Source organism: Chiloscyllium plagiosum, chromosome 4, assembly GCF_004010195.1.
Source record: "Chiloscyllium plagiosum isolate BGI_BamShark_2017 chromosome 4, ASM401019v2, whole genome shotgun sequence".
In the NCBI taxonomy this organism is placed as follows: Eukaryota; Metazoa; Chordata; class Chondrichthyes; order Orectolobiformes; family Hemiscylliidae; genus Chiloscyllium; species Chiloscyllium plagiosum.
In genome coordinates, this window is record NC_057713.1 from 68,219,390 (window position 1) to 68,246,023 (window position 26,634).

Sequence of the window (26,634 nt, forward strand, 5' to 3'; positions counted from 1 at the left end):
TGTGTGTGTGTGTGTGGTGCAATGGTGATCACCTGCAATGTGACATGAACCCAAGGTCCCGGTTGAGGCCCTCCCTATGGGTACCGAATTTAGCTATCGGCCTCTGCTCGGCCACTTTCCTCTGCTGCCTGTCCCAAAGTGCACCTTGGAGGATGGTCACCCGAAGGTCCGAGGCTGAATGTCCTGGACCACTGAAGTGTTCCCCAACTGGGAGGGAACCCTCCTGTCTGTTGATTGTTCTGCAGTGCCCATTCATCCGTTGTCGTAGCCTTTGCTCGGTTTCCCCAATGTACCATGCCTCCGGGCATTCTTGCCTGCAACGTATAAGATAGACAATGTTGGCTGAGTCACATGAGTCCCTGCCATGTACAAGGTGGGAGGTGTTCCCACGCGTAATAGTGGTATCTATGTCCACAATCTGACACGTCTTGCAGCGTCCACCGTGACAGGGTTGTATGGAGTTGTCCTGAGAGCCGGGCGGTTTGCTACAAACAATGATCTATTTGAGGTTTGGCGGTTGTTTAAAGGCAAGTAGTGGAGGTGTGGGGAAGGTCTTGGTGAGGTGCTCATCCTCACATTATCAACTGAATCCAGTATTTTTTTTCAAAATGCAGATCACTGCAGAACTGTTAATGGAAATCTGTTTATCTTGTTGTTTACAGTAACTGGTGTCAACATTTAAGCTTTGTTTTTTTACTTCAGTTTCATCCAGCTTTGAGCAAAGTTTTGTTTTAAATTCAGTTTAGAAGTCACCAGAGTTATATGCAGAAGCAAGTTTAATTTATCTTCTAGAAGTTCAGAGAATGAGTGCTGTCAGCAGGAAGGTTTTGTTTGGAAAACATACAGATTTCCTTCTATATTTAAATAGTTTGACTTGTTTTCATTTAATAAAACATTATTCTGTTGATAAAGAATTTGCAGCCTTAATGAACTTATGAAAAATAATGTTATCAAGCCAATTTTCATTCCAATATCTGACTTGTCCAGTAGTACCATCAGCTGGGATCATACCACAAAGGAGTGAAAGGTCAGTCATAAACTTAGTGAATGGCAGAACAGATGCGAGCTGATATAGGCTTATTCCTGCTCCTAATTTGCATGTTTGAATGAGGAATTCAACAAGCCAGGATTAAATCTAAAACGGAGAACGAAATTAAAAGAGAACTGCATTAAAATAATTAAATAAGTAACCAGACTTGAGTGGTTGGTGGTAGCAGAGTTGATCAGTGATTTCAGGATACATTTAGATTGGTAGTTAATGGATACAAACCTTCAAGGTTGTGAAGATAGAGCAATGGAATGAGACTGACTATTTTGTTCCACACATAACCAACTTAAACCCAAATGTACTCCTTATGGACCATAAATGACTCTGTGAAACCATGTGTTTCATATAGTAACCAGTGTGAAAATCTCTTCAATCAGAAAATAAATCGAGGAAAGTGAGCTGTGCAGAGAGAACTGTGGCAATAACTCCAATTTTTCAAATTTCATAATCTGCAGCCATTCATTCAACTATTCCTTTGAGAACATTAAACTTGAAATGCTAATGGAATGGAATAAAAACAAACTTCTGGTAATGTGTAAAGATTAAAAATGTTGATGTTTTCGTAGTAGGCCTAAACATTTTTTTCCTTTCTGTAAATTTCAAGATTTATTCTTTTAGTATAGCTTTGTTGCTGCTTCAGATCTATTTCTGAAACGTGTTTTTCATCATCAGATTCTTCTCTTTCAAACTGCTTTACCTTAACTTTGTTACCTCTGAAATCTTTGCACTCTCTCAGAAGATCTCACCAAACATAATTTATTTTTTACCTCGCAATGCTGATGTGGAACAGGTAAGATCTCTTTTTCGTTTCTACTTATACTATTCATTATTTGTTTCCAAAAAGTAGCATTATTTTCAAATCCGTAATAAATAAATTTAAAATTGTGTTGATTGACAACTCTTCCTAGATCTGTTGTTTGGCAATCACTTTGCTTTGCACAAGTATGCTTATTTATGTGTGAGCTCAACTTTATTTTAAGCACTGCTGTATGAAAACATGTCTGCACATTCTAAATAGTACGACATTCAAGTATTTTGTTCCCATAGTCTTCCATTCGTTGTTTTTTTTCCTTAGTATATCATATTACTCATGAATAGAGGAACATTGGAGTGAGCTTAATTAGATAGCTTCTGAAAATCTTCATTCCTTTGATCTCAAAGTAGAGTTCTAACTTCGTTTGCCAAAACTAGAATCAGATTTTCTGTATATTTCCATTTCTCTTTATTTTCCTTTATTTGCGATGACTCATTAAAATGGAAATAACTTGTTTCAATCCAGATATGTTTATATTTTCCACTTTTCTTCACTATGTAAATATATCTTTACCAATGTTAAAAACTCTGGAAGCAAGTGAACTTAAAGAAAATTCTAGTTTCCAGAAATGATCAATTTTCCATAGAAGCTTGAATTATTGTCATCAAAACTAATAGCAAAGCATTTACTTTGTTAGTTAATGTTGTCACAAAAAACACAGTTGTGCCAAAGTAATTGCATTGTGTTAGTTTTACATTTTTCATTAAAAATCTTGTATTGAACTTTTTTTTAGCTTTATAGTTGGTTTACCTGGTACTTCCACCAGATGGCAGCAGTACATTGAGTCAATCCAAAGTCTACATTATCATCATCCTTTGTCATTTTTGTATTTTTTTAATGAAGATTTGCTTTCTTGAATATAATTAGAAAGCTTCAGAAAGTTGGCAAGAGTTTAGAAAGTTTCTGGTAGGTTAGATTCCTATTCATGAATAGTGGTGACTCTTGAAGGGAATGAAAGAGTTTCCAATTGCAATTTGGCGAGTGTTCTGAGATTTGTTTTTGAGTGCAATGTTCAAATTAAGAGCAGATTTAATTTTTATTCATGCTATACGTTGTTATGCTAAGTAATGAGGTTAAGTGCATAAGTTGTTATTATTCATGGGCTGAGGGCTCACTGGCTGGGCCAGCATTTATTGCCCAACCCTAATTGCCTAGAAGGCAAGTAAGAGTCAACCGTATTGCTGTGGGTCTGGAGTTGCACATAATCCAGATCAGGTAAGGATGGCAGATTTTCTTTCCTTAAGGACATTAGTGAACCAGATGGGGTTTTCCTGACAAAAATGCATTGTTTTTCATGGTCATCAGTAGACTCTAAATTCCAGATTCTTCTTTTTTTTGAAATCAAATTCTACTATCTACCATGGTGGGATTTGATTCCCCCATCTCCCCCAGCTATTCCCCTGGCACTTGGAGCACTGAAAAAAAAATCTTGATTGACTGACCCCATTCTGCAAAAAAACAATTTGAATAAATTGGATTTAGTAAATTAAAAACTAACATCCAGCCTGCAGAGGTGGTCTCTGCTGCTTTCTATTCCAATGTTGTTGCAATCGCTGCACGACCAAAAGAAAAACTAAATTGATGTCTGCTCTTATGTCTCTAGTGCTTTCAGGAAAGTTTCCTCAAGCAGTGTATAGAAGGGCCTACTCAAGAAGGGTCAAAACTCGACCTACTCTTGGGAAATAGAGAGAGAATACGACCCCTCAAGGACCAGAGTGGATATGTATTTGTAGAACTGCAGGAGATGGGCTAAGTTCTCAATGTATATTTAACGCATGAAGACTTAGGGAAGTTAATGGTGATATCTTGGGGATGATCAGTATCACAGTAGAGGTGGTGTTAGACATATTGGAATATTGTGGTTCTGTTTGCTGAGCTGGGAATTTGTGTTGCATCCAGACACTCTATACAGTCAACACAGGAATTCTTGGACATCATCAGAAATATACATGTAGACAAGGAAGAAACTATGGTCTCTTTCGATATAACGGCACTGTTCACCTCCATCGACAAAACCCTAGCCAGAGAAACAATAGCCAACATACTGGACATATAGAACAAACAACAAGACGGCATACTCACAGGAATCAAATTCACCAGAGAGGAAGAAAAGGGCAACCAACTCCCGTTCCTAGACGTGATGGTACAGAGAACACCGAACGGAGAATTCACCACAAAGGTATACAGGAAAGCCACACACACAGACCAAGTCCTGAACTACGAAAGCAACAACCCCAACACAGACAAAAGAAGTTGCATCAAGACACTGTTCAAAAGGGCCACAACACACTGCAGCACACTTAAACTGCAAAAAGAGGAAGAAGAACAGCTCTACAATGTATTCGCCAAAAACTGATACCCCCACAATTTCATCAACAGATGCCTAACGGAAAGACAACTGAATGAGGACTTGCCACAACCCAAAGGACTAGCCACGTTACCATACATCAATAACATTTCTGAACTGACAGCCAGACTACTACAACCACTAGGACTCATAACAGCATACAAACCAACAGCCACTCTCAGACAACAACTAACCAGGACAAAGGACCCGATACCCAGCATGAGCAAAATCAACGTAGTATACAAAATCTCATGCAAGGACTGCACAAAACACTACATAGGACAAACAGGAAGACAGCTAACGATCTGCATCCATGAACACCAACAAGCCACGAAACGACATGACCAGCTATCCTTAGTAGCCACACACTCAGATGACAAGCAACATGAGTTTGACTGGGACAACACTACTATTATAGGACAAGCCAAACAGAGAACAGCCAGGGAATTCCTAGAGGTATGGCACTCATCCACTGATTCAATCAACAAGCACATCGACCTGGACCCAATATAGCAGCCACTGCAGCAGACAGCTGGAACTGACAACCAGAAGCGGCAGATTCAAATGCAGCACAAATTCCCAGCTTGGTGAACAGAACCACAACAACGAGCACCCGAGCTACAAATCTTCGCACAAACTTTGAAATATATGAAGGTGGATAAGTCTCCTGGTCCTGACCAGATATATCCAAGACCACTGCAAGAGGCTACAGAAGAAATTGCAGAAGCCCTGGCTGATATTTTTGTGTCATCGTCAGCCACAGCTGAGGTCCCAGATGTCTTCAGGGTAGCAAATGTTTTTCCTTTATTCAAGAAGGACCGCAAAGAAAAACCTGGGAACTGGATGTTGGTTTGCTCACTGAGCTGGAAGATTTGTTTTCAGATGTTTCGTCACCATACTAGGTCAACAGTGAGCCTCCGGATGAAGCACTGGTGGTATGGCCAGCTTTTTATGTATGCGTTTAGGTTTTCTTGGGTTGGTGATGTCATTTCCTGTTTTTTTTCCCCTCAGGGGATGGTAAATGGGATCCAAGTCAATGTGATGTTGATAGAGTTCTGGTTGGAATGCCATGCATCTAGGAATTAGATTAGATCCCTAAAGTGTGGAAACAGGCCCTTCGGCCCAACAAGTCCACACCGACCCACCGAAGCGCAACCCACCCACTCCCATTCCCCTACATTTACCCCTTCACCTAACACTACGGGCAATTTAGCATGGCCAATTCACCTAGCCTGCACATTTTTGGACTGTGGGAGGAAACCAGAGCACCCGGAGGAAACCCACACAGACACTGGGAGAATGTGCAAACTCCACACAGACAGTCGCCTGAGGCGGGAATTGAACCCAGGTCTCTGGCGCTGTGAGGCAGCAGTGCTAACTACTGTGCCACCATGCCGCCCAAATTCTCGTGTCCCAGTCAAAGTGGTGTCCTACCTCATCTGTAGTATATTCACTATACAATGTATTCAAAAAGAACAGGTACCCAATGAAGACAGTCCACCAATTTCTCAGCAACAAACCTCAAGCAGACAAAACATGTTCAGAAACCCTAGCCACTCTCCCCTACATCAAAAACATCTCTGAAATGATTGCCAGGCTACTCAGACCTCTTAGCATCATGGTAGCCCACAAGCCCGCCAACACACTTAAACAGCAGCTAATGAACTTGAAAGACCCTATACGGACCACAAGCAAAACTAATGTCATTTACAAAGTACCTTGCAAGAACTGTAACAAACACTACATTCGACAAACAGGCAGAAAACTAGCCACCAAGATACATAAACATCAACTAGCCACAAAAAGACATGACCCACTCTCACTAGTATCTTTACATACAGATGAGGAAGGATACCATTTCAACTGGGACAACACATCCATCCTAGGACAAGCCAAACAGAGACATATGTGGGAATTCCTCGAAGCATGGCATTCCAACCGGAACTCTATCAACAAACACATTGACTTGGATCTTATTTACCACCCTTTGAGAAAAAGATCAGGAAATGACATCACTATATGAAATATTGTCACCAACCCAAGGAAACCTAAACCCATAAATAAAATGTGGGCCATACCACCTGTGCTTCATCTGGAGGTTCACTGAAGATGTTACCTAGTATGGTGACGAAATGTCTGAAAATGAACCTACCAGCTCAGCGAGCAAACCTATATCCAGAACCTCAACCTGAGCTACAAGTCTTCTCAAAACTTGCTAACACCTGGGAACTATAGACCAGTAAGCCTAACATCTGTGTTAATTGAGCATAATCTGAGAGGTAAGATATGCATGAATTTGGAAAGACAAGTTTTGATTAGGAATAGTCAGTATGGCTTTGTGCCTGCCTCACAAATTTGTTAGAGTTCTTTGAAGTGACCAGTAAGGTTGATGAGGGCAAGGCGGTAGACATAGTCTATATGGATTTCAGTAAGGCCTTTGATAAGATTCCACATAGTAGGTTGCTATTGAAGGTTAGATCGCATGGCATCCGATGGGAGCTGGCAAATTGAATACACAATTGGCTTGATGATAGGAAGGAGAAGCTCATAGTGGAAAGATGTTTTTTGGACTGGAGACCTGCGACTAGTGGAGTGCTTCAGGGGTCTTGGAGTTCAGGTGCAAAAAGTGGAGTCAAAGATAGACTTTTGAAGAAGGCGTTTGGATCACTGGCCTTCATCAGTCAGGGCTTTGAGTATAGAAGTTGGGAAGTTAGGTTATAGTTAGACAGGATACCGCACTTGGATTATTGTGTTCAGTTTTGGTCACTTTGCTGTAGGAGGGATGTTATTAAACAGCAAAGAGTGTAGAAGAAATTTACAAGGATGTTGCCTGGACTCCATGGTCTGAGTTATAGGGAGAGGTTGGACAAGCCAGGATTTGTTTCTTTAGAGCAGAGGAAACTGCGAGGGGACCTTATAGAGGTGCATAAGATCATGAGAGGCACGGATAGAGTGAATGCACTTTGTTTTTTTCAAAGGGTTAGGGAATCAAGGACTAGAGGGCATCAGTTTATGGTAAGACGGGAAAGAATAAAAGGGAACCTCAGGGGCAACTTTTTTGCACAGGGTGGTACAGATATGGAATGAACTGCCAGCGCAAGTTATTGAAGCGGGAGTATTAGCAACATTTTAAAAGGCAATTTGACAAATACACTGATAGGAAAGGATTAGAAGGATATGGACCAAGTGCAAGGAAATGGGGTTAGCGTGGATGGACATTTTGGTCGGCATGGACCAGTTTGGGCCAAAGGGCCTGTCTTCGTGCTGTAGGACTCCAAAGCAGTTGCAGCAGATCAGCAAGAACATCAAGAACAAGTACACAGCTTTAGAATAGATGATTCTTTTGTTTTTCCTTTTTACAACTTATTTTATTTGATTTATTTCTTTTGAATTTCATAAACTCCCACTTTTGAAAACTAACTTGCACGGTTTAGCTCTCATGATCGTTATATGTACAGTTGAGCACAATCAAGTCATGTTTCATCAAGGAATTTGAAACCAGATTTTGTATTGAGCCTTCTTGGTGTTTTGATGCAAAAGGTTATTAAGTATATATGTATACATCATTCTTTCATACTTCAAGCTTTTATCTACTAATTTGGGATCTGGCCAAATGTTTCATATATTTTAATCTTGGAAATACATCGATACAAAATTGTAATTGTACAGGGTAACTGTTATCTCCAATATTATCGGAAAGAAACTATTTTTTCTCTCAGGGAAGGGAAGCCACAGCCCTGTGCTATTATTGTGCTTATGTAGCAGTAAACAATTACCTACTTCCGGCTGAGAATCTAATTCACCAAGCAAGTTGAGTGCTTGATCAACAAAACATTTAAAATATTTTCTGACTTCAGTGTGTTTAACCAATTTGTTGTTATTAGATTTTGCGAATAGTACTGTTGTGCCATTTTTAAAAATCTAATTGTGCTTTCTGGTATAAACTTTGTTCTTGTTTCTTGTTTGTGCAGTAAAGTATACATTAATTTGGGCCTGAACTTTGAACTGAATGTTCTGAAGATTGACAGCAAAAGATTCAGCAGTGATTTAAGTTAGTTGCTGGATGATACAATAATAATCTTCATATGCAAATTACATTTGAGATTCATTTGCAGGAAGCAGCATTCTTCACCTCCCTGGATTATTTAATATCATGATATTATCAGAAACTGCAGTGTTCATTAGGGAATTTTGATGACCTGGTAAAGCCTTGTGAAGTGAATGTCCTCGTTTGCTTATGAAACTACAATCAGGCTTTGGAAATTCCAAGGAATTTCTGGAACGCAGCAATTTGACATTGGAATTGCACCCACTCAGTGATGTTGCCTGAAAACATTTACAAAATTAATGAGTCAGTTGAAACTCTTGCGTGATAATGCATCTGATACAGTCTGTAAGCAACAAGCTATATAACTGGTATGAAATGTGCACATTTTGTGAATATTACTGTTATGTATGCACTGATGTATGTTAGTTGCGAAGAAGAGCATTGCTCCACTTTGCTTAAGATATTATGTAAATCTACTTGTTACAGAACAACATATCCTTTCTTCCTTGTTGAACTTGTTTTGTTGATGTAATTTTCAGGCAGATAGATTCAGCAATCTACCTGCTGAAATGCTAGAAGATATGAATCTTGTGATTACCAAGAGCCATTTCATCCCACATCAGTTTAGATAGTGGTAACCTCCACTCTTCTTAAAAATTACATTGTAAACTTTTGATCAGTGTTGGGTAGTCTCCAGTCTCATTTGTAGTCTCAGGACTCATGCTGTCTGGTATCTAATTATTTGAAGACATGGGCCAAGAACTGGAACAGTGAGAGACCTTCTGTGTACTAGATCCTGATAAGTTATTTTTGTGAACAAGAATTCATAACCTTGCAAATATTCCATGAACATTATCCTGATCCTAAGGAAGGTGGACAGATAAATTCATAATTTTAATTTTTATGAAGTGCATAACTTGAACACATTAACATTTTTGCAATGCGATTTGCCTATGTATTAATTGTGATACAGCAACATCATAAACGTACAACAAGTCATTTATATTGCATCCTTAAGGTAGAAAGACATGGTAATCATTTAAACATTTGATCAGGAAAAAAATAATAAATGGAGCAACCAGAACTTTAGTCCAAAATATCAATTATAAAGAGAAAGGGAGCAGTTGGGTTTAAGGAGTGAATTCCTGTTTCCAAGGTGAGGCTTTGCATCTTGAGAAGATTCTGAGAGATATGATAGACGTGAATTTGGAAAGACCTGGTTTGATTAGGAGTAGTTAGCATGGCTTTGTGTGTGGAAGGTCCTGCCTCACAAATTTGTTAGAGTTCTTTGATGAAGTGACAAGGAAGGTTGATGAGGGCAGGGCAGTAGACATAGTCTATATGGATTTCAGTGAGGACTTTGATAAGGATCCACATGGTAGGCTGCTGTTTAGATGCCAGTCCTTTCTCCCTATAGGAGTGTGTTGAGTCTAGCTGAACTAGCTCTTCATGGGTGCTCATTGATAACTCAAGCATGAAGTAGCTGATTACATTGATTCTGTTAGGTGATCTTTTTCTTGTGAAACAAGATATTTAAGGATCCTGTTTTGTTATTGTTCGTACATTATAGAAAGAGGAAGCCTTGCATTGATAAATATAGAAATTAACCCTGTCATTTAATTCTCCGTGGGGACAAACTGGTTATGAAAACCAAGACACTGGCTGCTCACATTTGTTCTTATTGGTTATTTGGACACCTAAAGGCGTTCAATTCTGTTGTTTTAACAGCTTGCTTTCACCTTGCTTTTATTTTTATTATGTTTTTCCAGTGGACAGGCAGCAAATCTAATTGATTATTTTATTAGGCAAGGCACACAACACACAAGATTTCTTTTGTTTTTCTAAAAATCACCATAATTCTCATGTGAATCTAGAACTGAGAAGTATAAAAGTAATGCATCTTTGTTAAGTTATAGATAAGACACTGCCTCCATTTCTTAACATCAATGCTGGTACTGGTATAGAAATAGATAGCATTCCAGAGTGGATGCATTTATTAATTAATCAGTCTCTGAAGCTATCTTAACAAGTGCTGTTTTCATGTAGTCACAATCAGAACCATACCAGTAACACTGTGGGACTAGTTAGTGCATAATTATAGAGTGATAGAGATGTACAGCATGGAAACAAACCTTTCGGTCCAACCCGTCCATGCTGACCAGATATCCCAATCCGATCTTGTCCCACCTGCCAGCACCAGCCTATATCCCTCCAAATCCTTCCTAGTCATATACCCATCCGAATGCCTTTTAAATATTGCAATTGTACCAGCCTTCACCACTTCCTCTGGCAGCTCATTCCATACACGTACCATCCTCTGTGTGAAAACGTTGCCGCTTAGGTCCCTTTCATATCTTTCCCCTCTCACCCTGTGCCCTCTAGTTCTAGACTCCTATCCATGCCCCTCATAATTTTGTAAATCTCCATAAGGTCACCCCTCAGCCTCCGACGCTCCAGGGAAAACAGCCCCAGCCTGTCCAGCCTCTCCCCATAGCTCAAATCCTCCAACTCTGGCATCATCCTTTTAAATCTTTTCTGAACCATTTCAAGTTTCACAACATCCTTCCGATAGGATGGAGACCAAAATTGCATGCAATATTCCAATAGTGGCCTCACCAATGTCCTGTGCAGCCGCAACATGACCTCCCAACTCCTGTACTCAATACTCTGACCCATAAAAGAAAGATTACCAAACACTTTCTCCACTATCCTATCTACCTGCGACTCCACTTTCAAGGAGCTATGAACCTGCACTCCAAGGTGTCTCTGTTCAGCAACACTCTCTAGGACCTTAGCATTAAATGTATAAGTACTGCTAAGATTCGCTTTCCCAAAATGCGGCACCTCGTATTTATCTGAATTAAACTCCATCTGCCACTTCTCGGCCCATGGGCCCATCTGATCAAAATCCTGTTGTAATTGGAGGTAACCCTCTTTGCTGTCCACTACACCTCCAACTTTGGTGTCATCTGCAAACTTACTAACTATACCTCTTATGCTCACATCCAAATCATTTATGTAAATGACAAAAAGTAGAGGATCCAGCACCGATCCTTGTGGCACTCCACTGGTCACAGGCCTCCAGTCTGAAAAACAACCCTCCACCACCACCCTCTGTCTTCTATCTTTGAGCCAAATGGCTAGTTCTCCCTTTATTCCGTGAGATCTAACCTTGCTAACCAGTCTCCCTTGGGGAACCTTGTCGAACGCCTTACTGAAGTCCATATAGATCACATCTACTGCTCTGCCTTCATCAATCCTCTTTGTTACTTCCTCAAAAAACTCAATCAAGTTTGTGAGACGTGATTTCTTATAATTGTGTGATGGTGCTGTAAGTACAGAGTGATTTGCCAGATTTTGTGTCCCTGATATGTACCTCTGCTCATATTTGTATCTCCATTACATATACAAACGCCCAAATAGAGATATCTACCATACCCACATAGGCAACCCCACTTGAATGCACACCCGACATGATCATTTCCTGTTTTGGATACACACTCAGACTAGCATATCTCTTGTGTCTCTCCATGCCCTGGCACTCTTCACACATACACAAATTTCATTTCTCCACATATAACTCTCATACACTTTCACACACTCTGCAGCAAACTAGGAATGTTACAGGCCTGGTAATGGAGAGGCCCAGGTTAATGTTATGACAAGATGGGTTAAAATTCCATCATAGCAACTGATGGAGTTTAAATGTGTGTGATAAATCTGGAATTGAAAGACTTTCCTCTGTAGTGGTGACCATGACAACTAGCACAACAAAGTATTTTTGGTTTTCAATTGAGTTTGCCAATTTAAAGTGTTTCTTGGACCTTTCATATGGATTTTCTTGCTATCATATTTTGTTGCTTGACTTAATCCATTACAACTCTCTTATGACTAGATTAGATTACTTACAGTGTGGAAACAGGCCCTTCGGCCCAACAAGTCCACACCGCCCCGCTGAAGCGCAACCCACCCATACCCCTACATTTACCCCTTACCTAACACTACAGGCAATTTAGCATGGCCAATTCACCTGACCTGCACATCTTTGGAATGTGGGAGGAAACCGGAGCACCCGGAGGAAACCCACGCAGACACAGGGAGAACATGCAAACTCCACACAGTCAGTCGCCTGAGGCGGGAATTGAACTCAGGTCTCTGGCGCTGTGAGGCAGCAGTGCTAACCACTATGCCACCGTGCCGCCCTGTGGTGAACTAACTGTTTTGTCATTTTTGTCTTCTGTCTTCCTCCTTGTTGCAGACATTTCTGTTTTGTTCTTTTTCTATCTTCGTTCATCTGACCTCCTTAAGATCTGTTCTATTTGTAACTTTGCCTCGTTCTGATGAAAGATGGCCAACCTGAAGTATTAGACTTGTTTCATATATCCACCATTTTTTGTTTTTAATTAGATTTCCAACATCTGCTATATTTTGCTCTGTCAGTCATTCTGCTCTGATCTGTCATTCCTTCAATTGTTGGGCACTTGGAAATAAAATTCCAGCTATGCAGTCTCTTAGGAAAACTGACAACACTTTCTACTTTTCTTGAGTTTGGTTTTTATTTTTCCTTGTCAACCATGGTTCAGTAGGTGCACAGTCCCCTCTGAGTTCAAAGTTCTGGGTTCAAGTCCCATTCCAAAGTGTGAATACAAAATCAAAGCTGACACAGCAGTACTGAAGAAATACTGCACTGTCTGGATTTTGCAGCATTAGACTGAAACCCAAGTGCTTTTTCAGCTGGATATAAAAGTACTATAGGATTTTTTCAATAAAGGGTTATTCTTGATTGTTATCCTGGAGTTTTTCTTCTGGCACCCTCTTGCTCAAAACCCTGACTTAGTCCTGTACATCCTGAAGCTACCATGTCTGTCCTGCCTCCTCAACCTCACCTGAGGCATGGTGACCCTCTTGTTAAACTCCTTACCAGTCATTTCTAATGAGAAAGCGGCCCTATTATTCTGAGGCTATGGCAACTTTATCTATCATGGGTGAGCTGACCATATTTAATCCTCAATCCCATTATAAAACAGCTATCTAATCATTGTCACATTGCTGTTTGTGGAGATCATTGAGAGCAACTTGGCTGTAACATTTCTGACACTACAACAACAACTATGCTTTAGAAGTATGTAATTTATTCAAGTGCTTTAAGTTGTCTAGTGTTTCGGAAAAGCATTACATAAATACAAGTCAGAAGACTTGTGAGTAAAGTTATAGTTCTTGATATAAAAGAAACCATAGCAACATGGGTATAAAATTAGCTGAACGATAGGAAGCAAAGAGTTTAATGTAATTTGTCAGCTGGAGAAAAGTTTATAATAGAGTTTCGTAGCAGTTAGTATTGAGGTTCTTTCTTTTCCTAATAAATTCTAATGTTCTATACATGTTGTATACTCTGCTATATATGGCACAATTCAAAATTTGCAGATGCTACAAAAACTGAAACCATTATAAGTAGAGGTGGATAATCTATAAATTCAAAAGACCATAGACAAACTGGCAGAATAGGTGGACAGTTGGGAGATAACATTCAATGTGATGAAATGTGAAGTGATTAAGTTTGCTGGAAGAACAGGGAGTGACACTTAGAAAATGAAAGGTGCAATTCTAAAGAGCATGCAGGAGCAGACAGGCCTGGAGTATATGTGCACAAACCAGTTAGGATAACAGGCAGGTTGAGGGAGAGAGTAATGAAGCATACAATACTCTAAGCTTTATTAATATGGCCATAGTACAAGAGCAAAGAGTTTATGTTGAACTTATTTAGGACACTGCTTAGGCTTCTGTTAGAGTACTGTATTCGGTTCTGGTCACTACACTTCACACTTTAGGAAGAATGTGAAGGCAGTGCAGAAAATATTTATGAGAATCATTCCAGGAATGTGAAAGTTCAGTTGCTAGGATAGATAGTTTAGTTGAAGAGAAGGCTGAGAGAAGATCTAATGGAATTGCTCAAAATCATAAGGTAGTTGGAAGGAAGAGATGGAGAAACTGTTCTCAATCTTGAAAGGATTTTTCTCAATCTAGAAAGAGAGAGCATAGATTTTAAAATATCTGGCAAAAATAGTATGAGAAAAAATTGCTATCATACAGCATGCTCTGGAAGGTACTACCTCAGTGCATTTGAAAGGAAATTAGGCTTTTATTTGAAAGGGAAGAATGTGAAGGATTATGGGGAGAAGGTGGGAGAATGACACTAAGCAAAATACTCATTTGGAGAGCTGTGCAGACATAATGGGTCAAATGCTGTAACTTAAGTGCATCAAGGGAAATGCAATAAATGCTGGCCTAGCAGTGACAAATGCTGGCTATAAAGGATTAAAAATAATTATTTTAAAAGTTTTTCATGTTAATTTACGATTTGTTTTCAATTCTGTGATTCAACAATTGTGATTTTTATTTCTTAGCTTCTCATTCTTTTTCTTTGAGTAAGAAGGGCAGCATGCTGGCTCAGTGCTGCCTCACAGCCCCAGGGACCCAGGTTTGATTCCAGCCTCAGATGGCTGTCTGTGTGAGTTTGCAAGTAATCCCAGTGTCTGCCTGGATTTCTGTTGTGTGCTCTGGCTTCCTCCCACAGTCTAAAGATTAGGTTAGGTGGACTGGCTATGCCAAATTGCCCCACTATGTCCAGGGATATCCAGGCTAGATCAATTAGTCATGGTAAATGCAAGGTTACGATGGATCTGGGTGGGATGCGTTCAAAGGGTTGGTGCAGACTCACTGGGCTGAATGGCCTCTTTCTGCACTGTAGGGTTAGAACATAGAACAGCACAGCACAGTACAGGCCCTTTGGCCCATGATGTTGTAAATTATCTTAAGATCAACCTAATCTACACACCCCTCAATTTACTGCCATCCATGTGCTTGTCCAGCAGACGCTTAAATGTCCCTAGCATCTCTGACTGTATTACCACCAATGGCAATGCATTCCATGAACCCACCATTCTGTGTAAAGAACCTCTGACCTCTCCCCCATACTTTCTTCCAATCACCTTAAAATTATGACCCCTCGTGACAGCTATTTCTGCCCTCGGGAAAAGTCTCTGACTACTCTATCAAATGCTGACTGGCCTGCTGTGTTTTTCCAGCGCCACATTTTTCAACTACTCTATCAAAGCCTCTCATTAAGTTATACACCTCTATAAAGACACCTCTCTTTCTTCCTTCTCTCCAGTCTGAAAAGCCCCAGCACACTCAACCTCTCTTCATAACACAAGTCGTCCAATCCAGGCAGCATACTGTTAAATCTCCTCTGCACCCTCTCTGAAGCATCTACATCCTTCCTGTAATGAGGTAACCAGAACTGGACGCAATATTCCATGTGTGTTTTAACCAGGGTTTTGTAGAGTTGCACCAAAACCTCACGGCTCATTGATGAAAGCTAAAACCATATGCCTTCTTAACAACCCTATCAACTTGGGTGGCAACTTTGAGGGATCTAGGTACATGGACCCCAAGATCCCACTGTTCTTTCACACTGCCAAGAAGCCTGCCTTTAACCCTGTATTCAGCATTCAAATTCAACCTTCCAAAATGAATTACTTTGTATTTATCCAGGTTGAACTCCACCTGCCATTTCTCAGCCCAGCTCTGCATGCTGTCAATGTCTTATTGTAACCTGCGACAGCCCTCGATGCTATCTGCAACACCACCGACCAACCTACTAACAATCTTTCCACTTCTTCATCTATGCCATTTATGAAAACTACCAAGAATAGAGGCCAAAGAACAGATCTACTGGTGTGGGACACCAGTGGTCACCGACCTCCAGGCAGAATACTTTCTGTCCACTTCCAATCTGTGTCTTCTTTCAGCCAGCCAATTCTGTATCCATTCTTTGATTCAAAGGTCGAGCTGCAGATTGTGGGAAAATTAACTTTGAAAATAAGTTGACACTTATTTCAGAGTTGAAGTGCTATATATTGTGATTCTTGATACCTTTCTTGAGTTTATCTTTTGTTTACTTGATTGCTTATTTGTTGCAGGTAGCATCCTTAGCCGGAGCAGGTGGACAAGTAGAAATTGAACAGAATTTTCTCAACAACAAACTGAAGACGATCACTGCTTATTTTGGTGACTTAATCCAGAATGCGTAGGACAATTTAAATATCAGCATTTGTTTAATTTGTTTGATTCAAATAAAGCTTATTTTGTATGTACTGCTCATTCCAGTGATTATACATTGTTTTTTATAATAAAACATTCCACAATGCCTCACAGATGATTGAACAAATATTTTAACAGAAACATATATGGAAACAATAGGACAAGTGACCAAAATCTTGGTCAAAGAAAGACATTTTGGAAGCCTTCGAAGGTGTGGAAGAAGCATAGGAGAGAATTTCAGTTTTAAGCAACTCTGTATAGAACCACCAATGGTGAAGTGAAGAAAATCAGAATTCTGCATTAGTACAGCACAAACAGCTCTGGATTATGTTAATGCTTTAAAACAAAAGCAATTATAATATGTGATATTCATTTTTTTTTGATTTGGAGATGCCAGTGTTGGACTGGGGTGTACAAAGTTAAAAATCACACAACACCAAATCAAGGATCTCCACAACCATCTGATGAAGGAGCAGCACTCCAAAAGCTAGTGCTTCCAAATAAACTGTTGGACTATAACCTGGTGTTGTGATTTTTATTTTTTTTAACTTCGTCTAACAACTAATTCAACAAAAGCTGGATGACCACATGGCATCATTATGAATTATTAGCTGAAGACCAAGAATGGCTTGCACCTTGTTCTCAACTGGTATTTATAGGCCTTTGTGGAAAAGCAGGATAAATGGCAATGCATTGCAACAGACTTTTCCATCATTCTGTGGTCTCTTATTCTGTCTGGAGACTAGTCCCTTGTCTCAAGTCGCTTGCATTGACCACTGAAAGCTGTACTTATTAATTCTTTTGCACTCCAAATCAGTTGCACAATCAATCAGTGATATTACTGCAATTAGGTCTAAGTGAAGCCTGGCTAGCTTTTGATTGATTTCAGCAGTGTGGGACCAGTTTCTGATTGATCTCTTCAATGCATGATGGTCATCTACTGATATCACTTCCTAACTGGTTGTCTTGTGGTAGTATTCTCACCTCTGGGTTCAGAAGCCTGGCTTCAGGTCCCATTTGCTCCAGAGGTATGTAATAATGATGCTGAGGAGGTTGATTAGTAAATATCTCTCTCCTAACTGGTTTCTTCAAATGTCAATTACTTACAAAACCAGCTCCCTCTCCTTGGAGCTATTTTCTTAAATTTTATGACTTATTGCTGAGATAATGTTGCTGTACAATAATTTTGCTGTCTACTGCATAGAATCAAAGTTTGTGCGAAGATTTGTAGCTCGGGTGCTCATTGTTGTGGTTCTGTTCGCCGAGCTGGAAGTTTTTGTTGCAAACGTTTCATCCCCTAGCTAGGCGACATCATCAGTGCTTGGGAGCCTCCTGCGAAGCGCTTCTTTAATGTTTCCTCCGGTGTTTATAGTGGTCTGTCCCTGCTGCTTCCAGTTGTCAGTTTCAGCTGTGGACTCACGCATGGAAACACGCAGACAACAAGCAACATGAATTCGACTGGGACAACACTACTATCATAGGGCAAGCCAGACAGAGAACAGCCAGGGAATTCCTACAGGCATGGCATTCATCCACAAACTCCAACAACAAACACATCGACCTGGACCCAATATACCAACCACTACAGCGGACAACCGGAAGCGGCAGGGACAGACCACTATAAACACCGGAGGAAACATCAAAGAAGCGCTTCGCAGGAGGCTCCCAAGCACTGATGATGTCGCCTAGCCAGGGGACGAAACGTTTGCAACAAAAACTTCCAGCTCGGTGAACAGAACCACAACAACTGCATAGAATCTCTACAGTGTGGAAGCAGACCATTTGGCCCTTTGAGTCCACACTGACCCTCTGAAGAGCATCCCACCCTATCCCTGTCACCCTTCATTTCCCATGGCTAATCTACCTAACCTGTAAACCCTTGAACACGATGATCAATTCAGCATGGCCAATCCACCTAACCTGCACAGCTTTCGACTGTGGGAGGAAACCGGAGCACCCAGAGGGGACCTACACAGACACAGGGAGAATGTGCAAACGTCACACAGTTGCTAAGGATGGAATGGAACCTCGGTCCCTGGTGCTGTGCGGCAGCAGTGCTAACTACTAGCTACTGTGCCGCCCCCTCGTTTCTGGTAAGCGGTGTGATGTAAGTAATTCAGAGTGAAAGTCTTCCGGGCTCATAATTCAAAATGAGATATCAATATGTATCTGCTGTAGAATTCCCATTAAGACCGGCACTTATCACCGTATGCTGGTTGGGAACAAAATCTGCTCACGTGTGTTTTAATAGTGTTTGTTGGTACTTGGAATGGAATTGCAAACAATCTTAAAACTAATGCAGAAATTACAAAGTAAGCAACTTAGTGTACAAAATCAATTCATAAAAATAATTGGAATTAAAGTTAAGCTATAAAGATTTGTATGCTAGTAATAAAAATCAAAGAGAACCACATAATTTCAAAAACTGGTCACAAAACTATTATGGAACCTAATTAATTAGGGTTAAGACTTATTGAGAAGATTAGTAGCTCGGGTTGATGATAAGTATGTAAGTTAGCTCACTGAGCTTGAAGGTTTGTTTTCAGACGTTTTGTCACCATACTAGGTAACATCATCTGTGAGAGTCTCTGGTGAAGCGCTGGTGGAATATCCTGCCTCTCTATATGTTTTGGTTTCTTAAGGTGGGTGATGTCATTTCTGGTTCTTGTTTTCAAGGGAAGGTAGAAAGGATCTAAGTTGATGGGTTTTTGATGGAGTTCTGGTTAGAATGCCATGCCTCTAAGAATTCTCATGTGTAGCTTTGTTTCGCCTGTCCTCGGATGTGTGTGATGTCCCAGTCAAAGTGGTGTCCTTCTTTGTATGTATAGAAACTAGTGATAGTGGGTCATATCTTTTGGTGGCCAGTTGGTGTTCATGTATCCTCGTGGCAAGTTTCCTGCTAGTTTGTTCGATGTAGTGTTTTTTACAATTCTTGCATGGTATCTTGTTTATTCTACTGGTAATATTGAATGTATCCTTTAGGTTCATTAGTCGCTGTTTAAGTGTGTGAATAGGTTTGTGGGCTACCATGATGCCAAGGGGTCTGAGTAGTCTGGAAGTCATTTCTGATATGTCTTTGATGTAAGGTAATGTTGCTGTGGGTTTTGGTTGCGTTGTCTGTTTGTTTACGTTTGTTTCTGAGGAATCAGCAGATTGTGTTTATTGGTTATTTATAGGATTAGCACATTCAGCCTGACAGGACAACTCTGTCATTTAATCTGATCATACCTGATCAAATAAGTCTAAATTCCACATTAACCTCAGCCTTTTATGCTGTTGGTAATCAGAAATCTTTCAAAGTCCTATCTTTTATAAGCCTTCCTGGATAGAGTAGCCCAGATACAATCTAGCAAAGCTATAAAATTGAAGCAAGACTTTATTACTCCTATACTGAAATGCTGTTGTGATAAAGGTAAACATTTCTTTAGCCTTCCTACAACTTGCTGCACCTGCATGTTAGCCCTCTGTGATTTATTGATACAGACACTTTGTACATCCACCATTTTCAACCTCTTACTATTTAAGAAATCAGGAGGTCTGAAGTAGTAGGAGTGCAGAAGTTATTCTGCAGGTGTACAAACCTCTAGCTAAACCTCATTTGCAATGTGAGCAGGTCTGGACACCACACTTTAAGAGATGGGCCAATGGGCTGAGAAGTGGCAGATGGTGTTTAATTCAGATAAATGCGAGGTACTGCATTTTAGGAAAGCAAATCTTAGCAGGACTTATACACTTAATGGTAAGGTCCTAGAGAGTCTTGCTGAACAAAGAGACCTTGGAGTGCAGGTTCGTAGCTCCTTGAAAGTCATGGAAAGGGATAGGAGCCGACGGTATGGGAAAGTATTTAATTGGGGAGGGGGAATTACAATGCTATGAGGCAGGAACTGGGTTGCCTTAATTGGGAACAGATGTTCTTAGGGAAATGTACAACAGAAATGTGGAGGTTTATTAGGAATTACTTGCTGATAGTGTAGGACAGGTTTGTCCCAACGAGGCAAGGAAGGGATGACAGGTTGAAAGAACCTTGGATGACAAGGGATGTGGAACATCTAGTCAAGAGGAAGAAGGAAGCTTGCTTAAGCTTGAGGAGGCAAGGATCAGACAGGACTCTAGAGTGTTACAAGGTAGCCAGGAAGAAACTGAAGAATGTACTTAGGAGTGCCAGGAAGGGGCATGAAAAGCTTTAGTCTTTTTGCGGGTAGACTTAAGAAAAACCCAAAAGCATCCACGTGGGGAACAAAAGGATGGCCAGAGTGAGAGTAGGACTGATCAGGGATAGTGGAGGGAACTTGCACCTGAAGTCAGAGGAGGTAGGGGATAAATAATTTGCTTCAGTATTCTCTACTGAGTGGGACCTTGATGTTTCTGAGGACAGCATGAAACAGTGATATGCTCGAACAGGTTTATAGTTAAGGAGGATGTGCTGAAAATTTTGAAAAACATGACTTGGATGAGGAAGTGGTAAGGTGGATTACTAAGTTTGCCAATGACACGAAGGTTGGTGGAGTTGTGGATACTATGGAGGGCTGTTGTACATTGCAATGGGACATTGACAGGATGCAAAACTGGGTTGATAAGTGGCAGATGGAGTTCAACTTGGAAAAGTGTGAAGTGATCCACTTTGAAAGGGAAAATTTGAATGCGGATTACAGGGTTAAAGGCAGGATTCTTGGCAATGTGGAGGAACAGAGGGAAGTCCATGGATCCCTCAAAGTTGCCGTCCACATTGATAGGGTTGTTAACAAAGCATATGGTGTATTGGCTTTCATTAGTAGGAGGATTGAGTTTAACAGGCGCGAGATTATGCTGCAGCTCTTCAGAGCCCTGGTTAGACCATACATGGAATATTGTGTTCCGTTCTGGTTGCCTCATTATAGGAAGGAGGTGGAAGCTTTTGAGAGAAGATTTACCAGGATGCTGTCTGGACTGGAGGACATGTCTTATGAAGAATGGTTGAGAGAGCTCTGACTTTTCTCACTGGAGCGAAGAAGGATGAGAGGTGACTTGATAGAAGTGTATAAGATGATGATGAGCGGCATAGATTGAGTGGATAGCCAGAGACTTTTTCCCATGGCGGAAATGTCTATTACGAGGGTCATAATTTTAAGATGATTGGAGGAAGGTTTAGGGGAGATGCACCCACTACACAGAGTAGTGGGTGCATGGCCAGCGGTGGTAAGTAGAGTCAGATACATTAGGGGCATTTATGTGACTCTTGGATAGGCACATGAAAAATAGTAGTACAATGAAGAGTTTGTAGGTTAGTCTGATCTTAGGATAAAAGGTCGGCACAACATTGAAGGCTGAAGGGCCTGTACTCTGATGAGAAAAAAATGTCTAACCAGGACCTCTGCAACTTTAAATATAGGAAATTACTGAGCTCAGTACAACGGTTACTTGTTCAGAAAAATGATACCTGGTATCAAGAGTTGCAAATAATCAAGAAAATGTGAAACTTGGATCCCATCTCATGAACAGGGAAGATTACAGGGTGACCTAATAGAGCTGCTTAAAATTACGAAGATTTAGATTAGAGATTAGATTCCCTACAGTGTGGAAACAGGCCCTTCGGCCGAACAAGTCCACGCCGACCCTCCGAAGAGTAACCCACCCAGACCCATTTCCCTCTGACTAATGCACCTAACACTATAGGCAATTTAACATGGCCAATTCACCTAACCTGCACATCTTTGGACTGTAGTAGGAAACCGGAGGACCTGGAAGAAGCCCATGCAGACATGGGGAGAATGTGCAAACTCTACACAGCCCGAGGCTGGAATCGAACCTGGGACCCTGGTGCTGTGAGCCACCATGCAGCCCCGGGTCGGAATGCTGCTGCAAATTATGCTATAGTGGAACGGTGACTCAGTGGTTGGCACTGCTGCCTCAGCGTCAGGGTTCCTGGTTCCTTTCCACCCTTAGGCAACTGTCTATGTGGAGTTTGCACATTCTCCACATGTCTACATGGGTTTACTCTGGGTGCTTCGGCTTCATCCCACAGTCCAAAGTTATGCAGATTAGATGGATTGGCTGTATTCAATTGCCCATAGTGTCAGGCTAGGTAGATTAGCCATGAGAAATGCAAGGTTACAGGTATAGGGTGAGGAGGGTCATGTTTGGGTGGGATGCTCTTCAGAGGGTCAGTGTGGACTTGATGGGTCTAATTTGCATATTTCCATACGGCAGTGATTCTTTGAGCAAAGTTGATAGAATCAAATACAATAAACTGCCTGATGCTGGTAATCTGAAGTAAAACCAGCATAGTAACTCAAAGTCTCTCATTTTTTTGAGAGAAAAAAATGTTAATGTTTTGAGTGCAATAGGACTATTTGACAAAATTGAAGTGATAACATAACTGATGCATTTTTATGCTATAGCAAATAATGGGAAACAGCAAGGTCAGGAAGGTTAGAAAGTGATTGAGATTAGCAATCACAGGGGTCACAGAAGGCAAACAAAATGGTTACACTTGTAGAGCAGAGTGAGATTCACAGCAAGTATTAACAGTAGATCTTAACGATGGGATATGTTGCATACAGGTCAGCTCTGCTAAAAGCAAAACCAAAAAAACTGGACATTGGGATGGGATACTAAATAGATGACAGACTTCATGGTCTAAACTTTTTGAAATTAACATTAACTCTAAAAGCTTATAAAGTGTTAAGCAGACCACGAGGTCCTGTGCCTTGAGGCCATTTCCAATGAAGGCAAGAGTTTTGGGACATCAGGAACATCTTTCGCAAAGGGCTGTGAGCTGTGAAATGCACTATTGAATTTAGTGGCTGGAGCAGAAAATATATTGATATCCAAGGTAATTGAAGCGGCACGGTGGCACAGTGGTTAGCACTGCTGCCTCACAGCACCAGAGACCCGGGTTCAATACCCGCCTCAGGCGACTGATTGTGTAAATGTAGGGGTATGGGTGGGTTTCGCTTCGGCGGGTTGGTGTGGACTTGCTGGGCTGAAGGGCCTGTTTCCACACTGTAAGTAATCTAATGTAAGTAATCTAATCTAAGATAATGATAAAGAGATTTGGGAATAGGACGGGCATTTAGAATTAAGATTACATTGGTTGGGGAGTATTCAGAGTCTTTTTTTCCACCACCTATTAAGGAAGAGCATTCCAAACCCATGGTGGCTGAGAAAAATATATTTTCCCTTTCTGTGGAATGAGTGATCATAATTCTATTAGTTATAAAATAGTTATGAGAAAGAATAAGCCTTCCATAAAAGATAAAGTTCTTAATTTAGTAAGGCAAATTTTAATGCCATGAGACACAAACTTTCAAAAGTTGATTGAGTAGATTGTTGGCAAGTGAAGGGACAACTAACAACTGTGAAACTTTCTAAAGTGTGATAACGAGAGTTCAGAGGCACTGTGTTTCTGTTAGAATGAAAGGTAAGTTGGTAAAGTTACGGACAGTGGATGAATAAAGATTTAGATTAGATTAGATTAGATTACAGTGTGGAAACAGGCCCTTCGGCCCAACAAGTCCACACCGACCCGCCGAAGCGCAACCCACCCATACCCCTAAATTTACCCCTTACCTAACACTACGGGAAATTTAGTATGGCCAATTCACCTGACCCTGCACATCTTTGGACTGTGGGAGGAAACCGGAGCACCCGGAGGAAACCCACGCAGACACGGGGAGAACGTGCAAACTCCACACAGTCAGTCGCCTGAGGTGGGAATTGAACCCGGGTCTCTGGCGCTGTGAGGCAGCAGTGCTAACCACTGTGCCACCGTGCCGCCCACCAAGATATTGAGGTTCTAGTCAACACCGTGCCGCCCACCAAGATATTGAGGTTCTAGTCAAGAATAAAAAAAAATCATTTGATATAGACAACTGGGATCAAAAGAATCTCTTGAAGAGTAGAAAGCACGTAGGAGCATTCCTAAGATGGAAATCAGGAAGGCAAAGAGGGGATATGAGATAGTCTTAGCAGTTAAGATTAAGGATGATCCAAAGAGATTCTGCAATCTACAATTCTACAATCATTTAAGCGCAAGAGAGCAACTGGAGAGAGAGTAAGGCCCCTAAAAGATCAACGAGGTCAGCTTTGTGTTGAACCTCAGCGATGGGAGAGATATTAAATGAATCTTTCTCGTCGCTTTTTATTATGAAGAAAGAAGTGGAGGCTAGAGGACTCGGAATTAAATATTGATGTTTTGAAAACAATTCAGAAAAAGAAGTGCTGGAGGTCTTAGAAAGCATAAAAGTGGATAAATCTGCAGGATCTGATCAAATGTACTCTAGAATGTTGTGGGAGGTTAGTGACGAAATTGTGGAGCCCCTAACAGAAATATTTCTATCATCTATAGGTACAATTACAGCATTGAAAAGACATTTGGTTAAGTAATGAGTAGGAAAGATTTGGAGGGATATGGGCCAAATGAAGGCAGGTGGGACTAGTTTAGTTTGGGAACATGGTTGATGTGGACTAATTGGACCGAAGGGTCTACATCCATTGTGTATGACTCTATGACTCTGTCAAAAATGGGTTATTTTGTATTTTTAAACAGCAACCCCTATTTAAGTCAAGCCCTCTCTTACAAAAGAACGTAAGAACTCTGAGCAGGAGTAGGCTGTCTGGCCCTTCAAGCCTGCTCCACCACTCAGTAAGTGACTGATCTTTTCATGGACTCAAATCCACTTACCTGCCCTCTAACCATACACTTTGGTTCCTTTATTGTTCAAATAAAATATACCTTCGCTTTAAAGACGTTTACTGATGTAGCATCAGTCCATAATTCCAAAGATTAACAAATCTCTGGGTGAAGAAGTTCCTGCAGACCAACCCTCCATGATTCAGCTGCAACTTTTTACCATTCAAGAAATAATCCCTTTTACTGTTACTCTTACCAAAATGTATGACTTTACATTTATTAAAATTGTATTCCATCTGCCAGATCTTTGCCCACCGACTCAATGTATCTATGTTCCTCTGCAAAGTTTCACAGTCCTCTCCACACTTTGCTCTGCCACTCTTAGTGTCATCTACAAACTTTGAAACCCTACACCTGGTCCCCAACTTCAAATCATCTATATAAATTGTAAATAGTTGTGTAAATAGTTGTGGTCCCAACACCATCTCTGACGCCACTGATTGCCAACCAGAATAGCACTCATTTATCCCCACTCTTTGCCTCCTATTAGTCAACCAATCCTTAAACCATGCAAATGCTCTACTAATAATGCTATGCATCCTTAATTTATGCAGTAGCCTCCTGTGTGGCACCTTGTTGAAGGCCTTTTGGAAATCTAGGTACACCACATTCACTGGGTCCCCGTTGGCCATCTTGCTTGTAATATTTTCATAGAATTCCAAAGGATTTGTTCAGCATGACCTGCCCTTCATGAACCCATGCTGTGTCTGCCCAACAGGACAATTTCGACATGTTGCGGCAGTACAGAACATTGGTTAGGCCACTGTTGGAATATTGCCTGCAATTCTGGTCTCCTTCCTTTCGGAAAGATTGGTACAATTGCAACATTTAAGAGGCATTTGGATGGGAAAATGAATAGGAAAGGTTTGGAGGGATATGGGCTGGGTGCTGGCAGGTGGGACTAGATTGGGTTGGGATATCTGGCCAGCATGGACAGGTTAGACCGAAGTGTCTGTTTCCATGCTGTACATCTCTATGACTCTATGAAATGCTGTGCTAGGATGATATTCATCAGGCCATATATATCAGCTTGCAGCTCTAACAATTTATTCACTACAACTTCACTGATCATCATTTTTTTTAATTCCTCTCTCCTTTCTATTTCCCAATCTGCAAACATTTCTACATTGTTATTCACACTCTCTAACATGATACCGACGCAATGTACCTACTCCGTTCATCTGCCATCTCTCTATTTTCTGTTATCATTTTCCCAACACTCATTTTGTTAGCTCTACTCTTTTAAATATGATCACCTTAATTCTTATAAAGTTCTTCAAGGCAAAAATGATATTATTGGCCCAAAGTTTTTCCAAAAGTGAGTGTCTGCAACGAAAGGTTTTTTTTGTTTGTTTTTTCTTTTGGATGTGTGTGTATGTCTGTGTGCATATTCTAAGCTATCTGTTAACCAGTTTTGCATCAGTGTTCGTAAGTTTTTTTGTTTTAAAATGTACCAACATTTTTGCATCTCTTCAAGAAGTCTGGTTAATGATTCTTTTTATTCTAATACTAATATAGAAAAAGCATATAACTGGCTATGTTGAGAATCTGATAAAACAATATGTTTTGGCCCATTGTATAGAATGGGCTGAAGGGCTAAAAT

At 40.7% G+C, this 26,634-nt stretch overlaps 1 protein-coding gene across 8 annotated transcripts in view; it reads left to right on the top strand.

The window, feature by feature from the left end:
- The window catches only part of tgs1 (trimethylguanosine synthase 1), a 52,815-nt gene extending 36,342 nt beyond the window's left edge, over nucleotides 1-16,473 (top strand). For 5 of the 8 annotated variants that reach the window (XM_043688369.1, XM_043688370.1, XM_043688371.1 and 2 more), the window contains 2 exons: nucleotides 1,760-1,838; nucleotides 16,240-16,473. In XM_043688369.1, coding sequence (XP_043544304.1) covers nucleotides 1,760-1,838; nucleotides 16,240-16,350 — 190 coding nt within the window. In that variant the 3' untranslated portion in view covers nucleotides 16,351-16,473. Of the gene's footprint in view, nucleotides 1-1,759; nucleotides 1,839-8,180; nucleotides 8,594-14,661; nucleotides 14,766-16,239 lie in introns of those variants that run through there. The other 3 variants (XR_006311414.1, XM_043688373.1, XM_043688372.1) reach the window with 3 other exon arrangements.
- The last annotated feature ends 10,161 nt before the right edge of the window (nucleotides 16,474-26,634 follow it).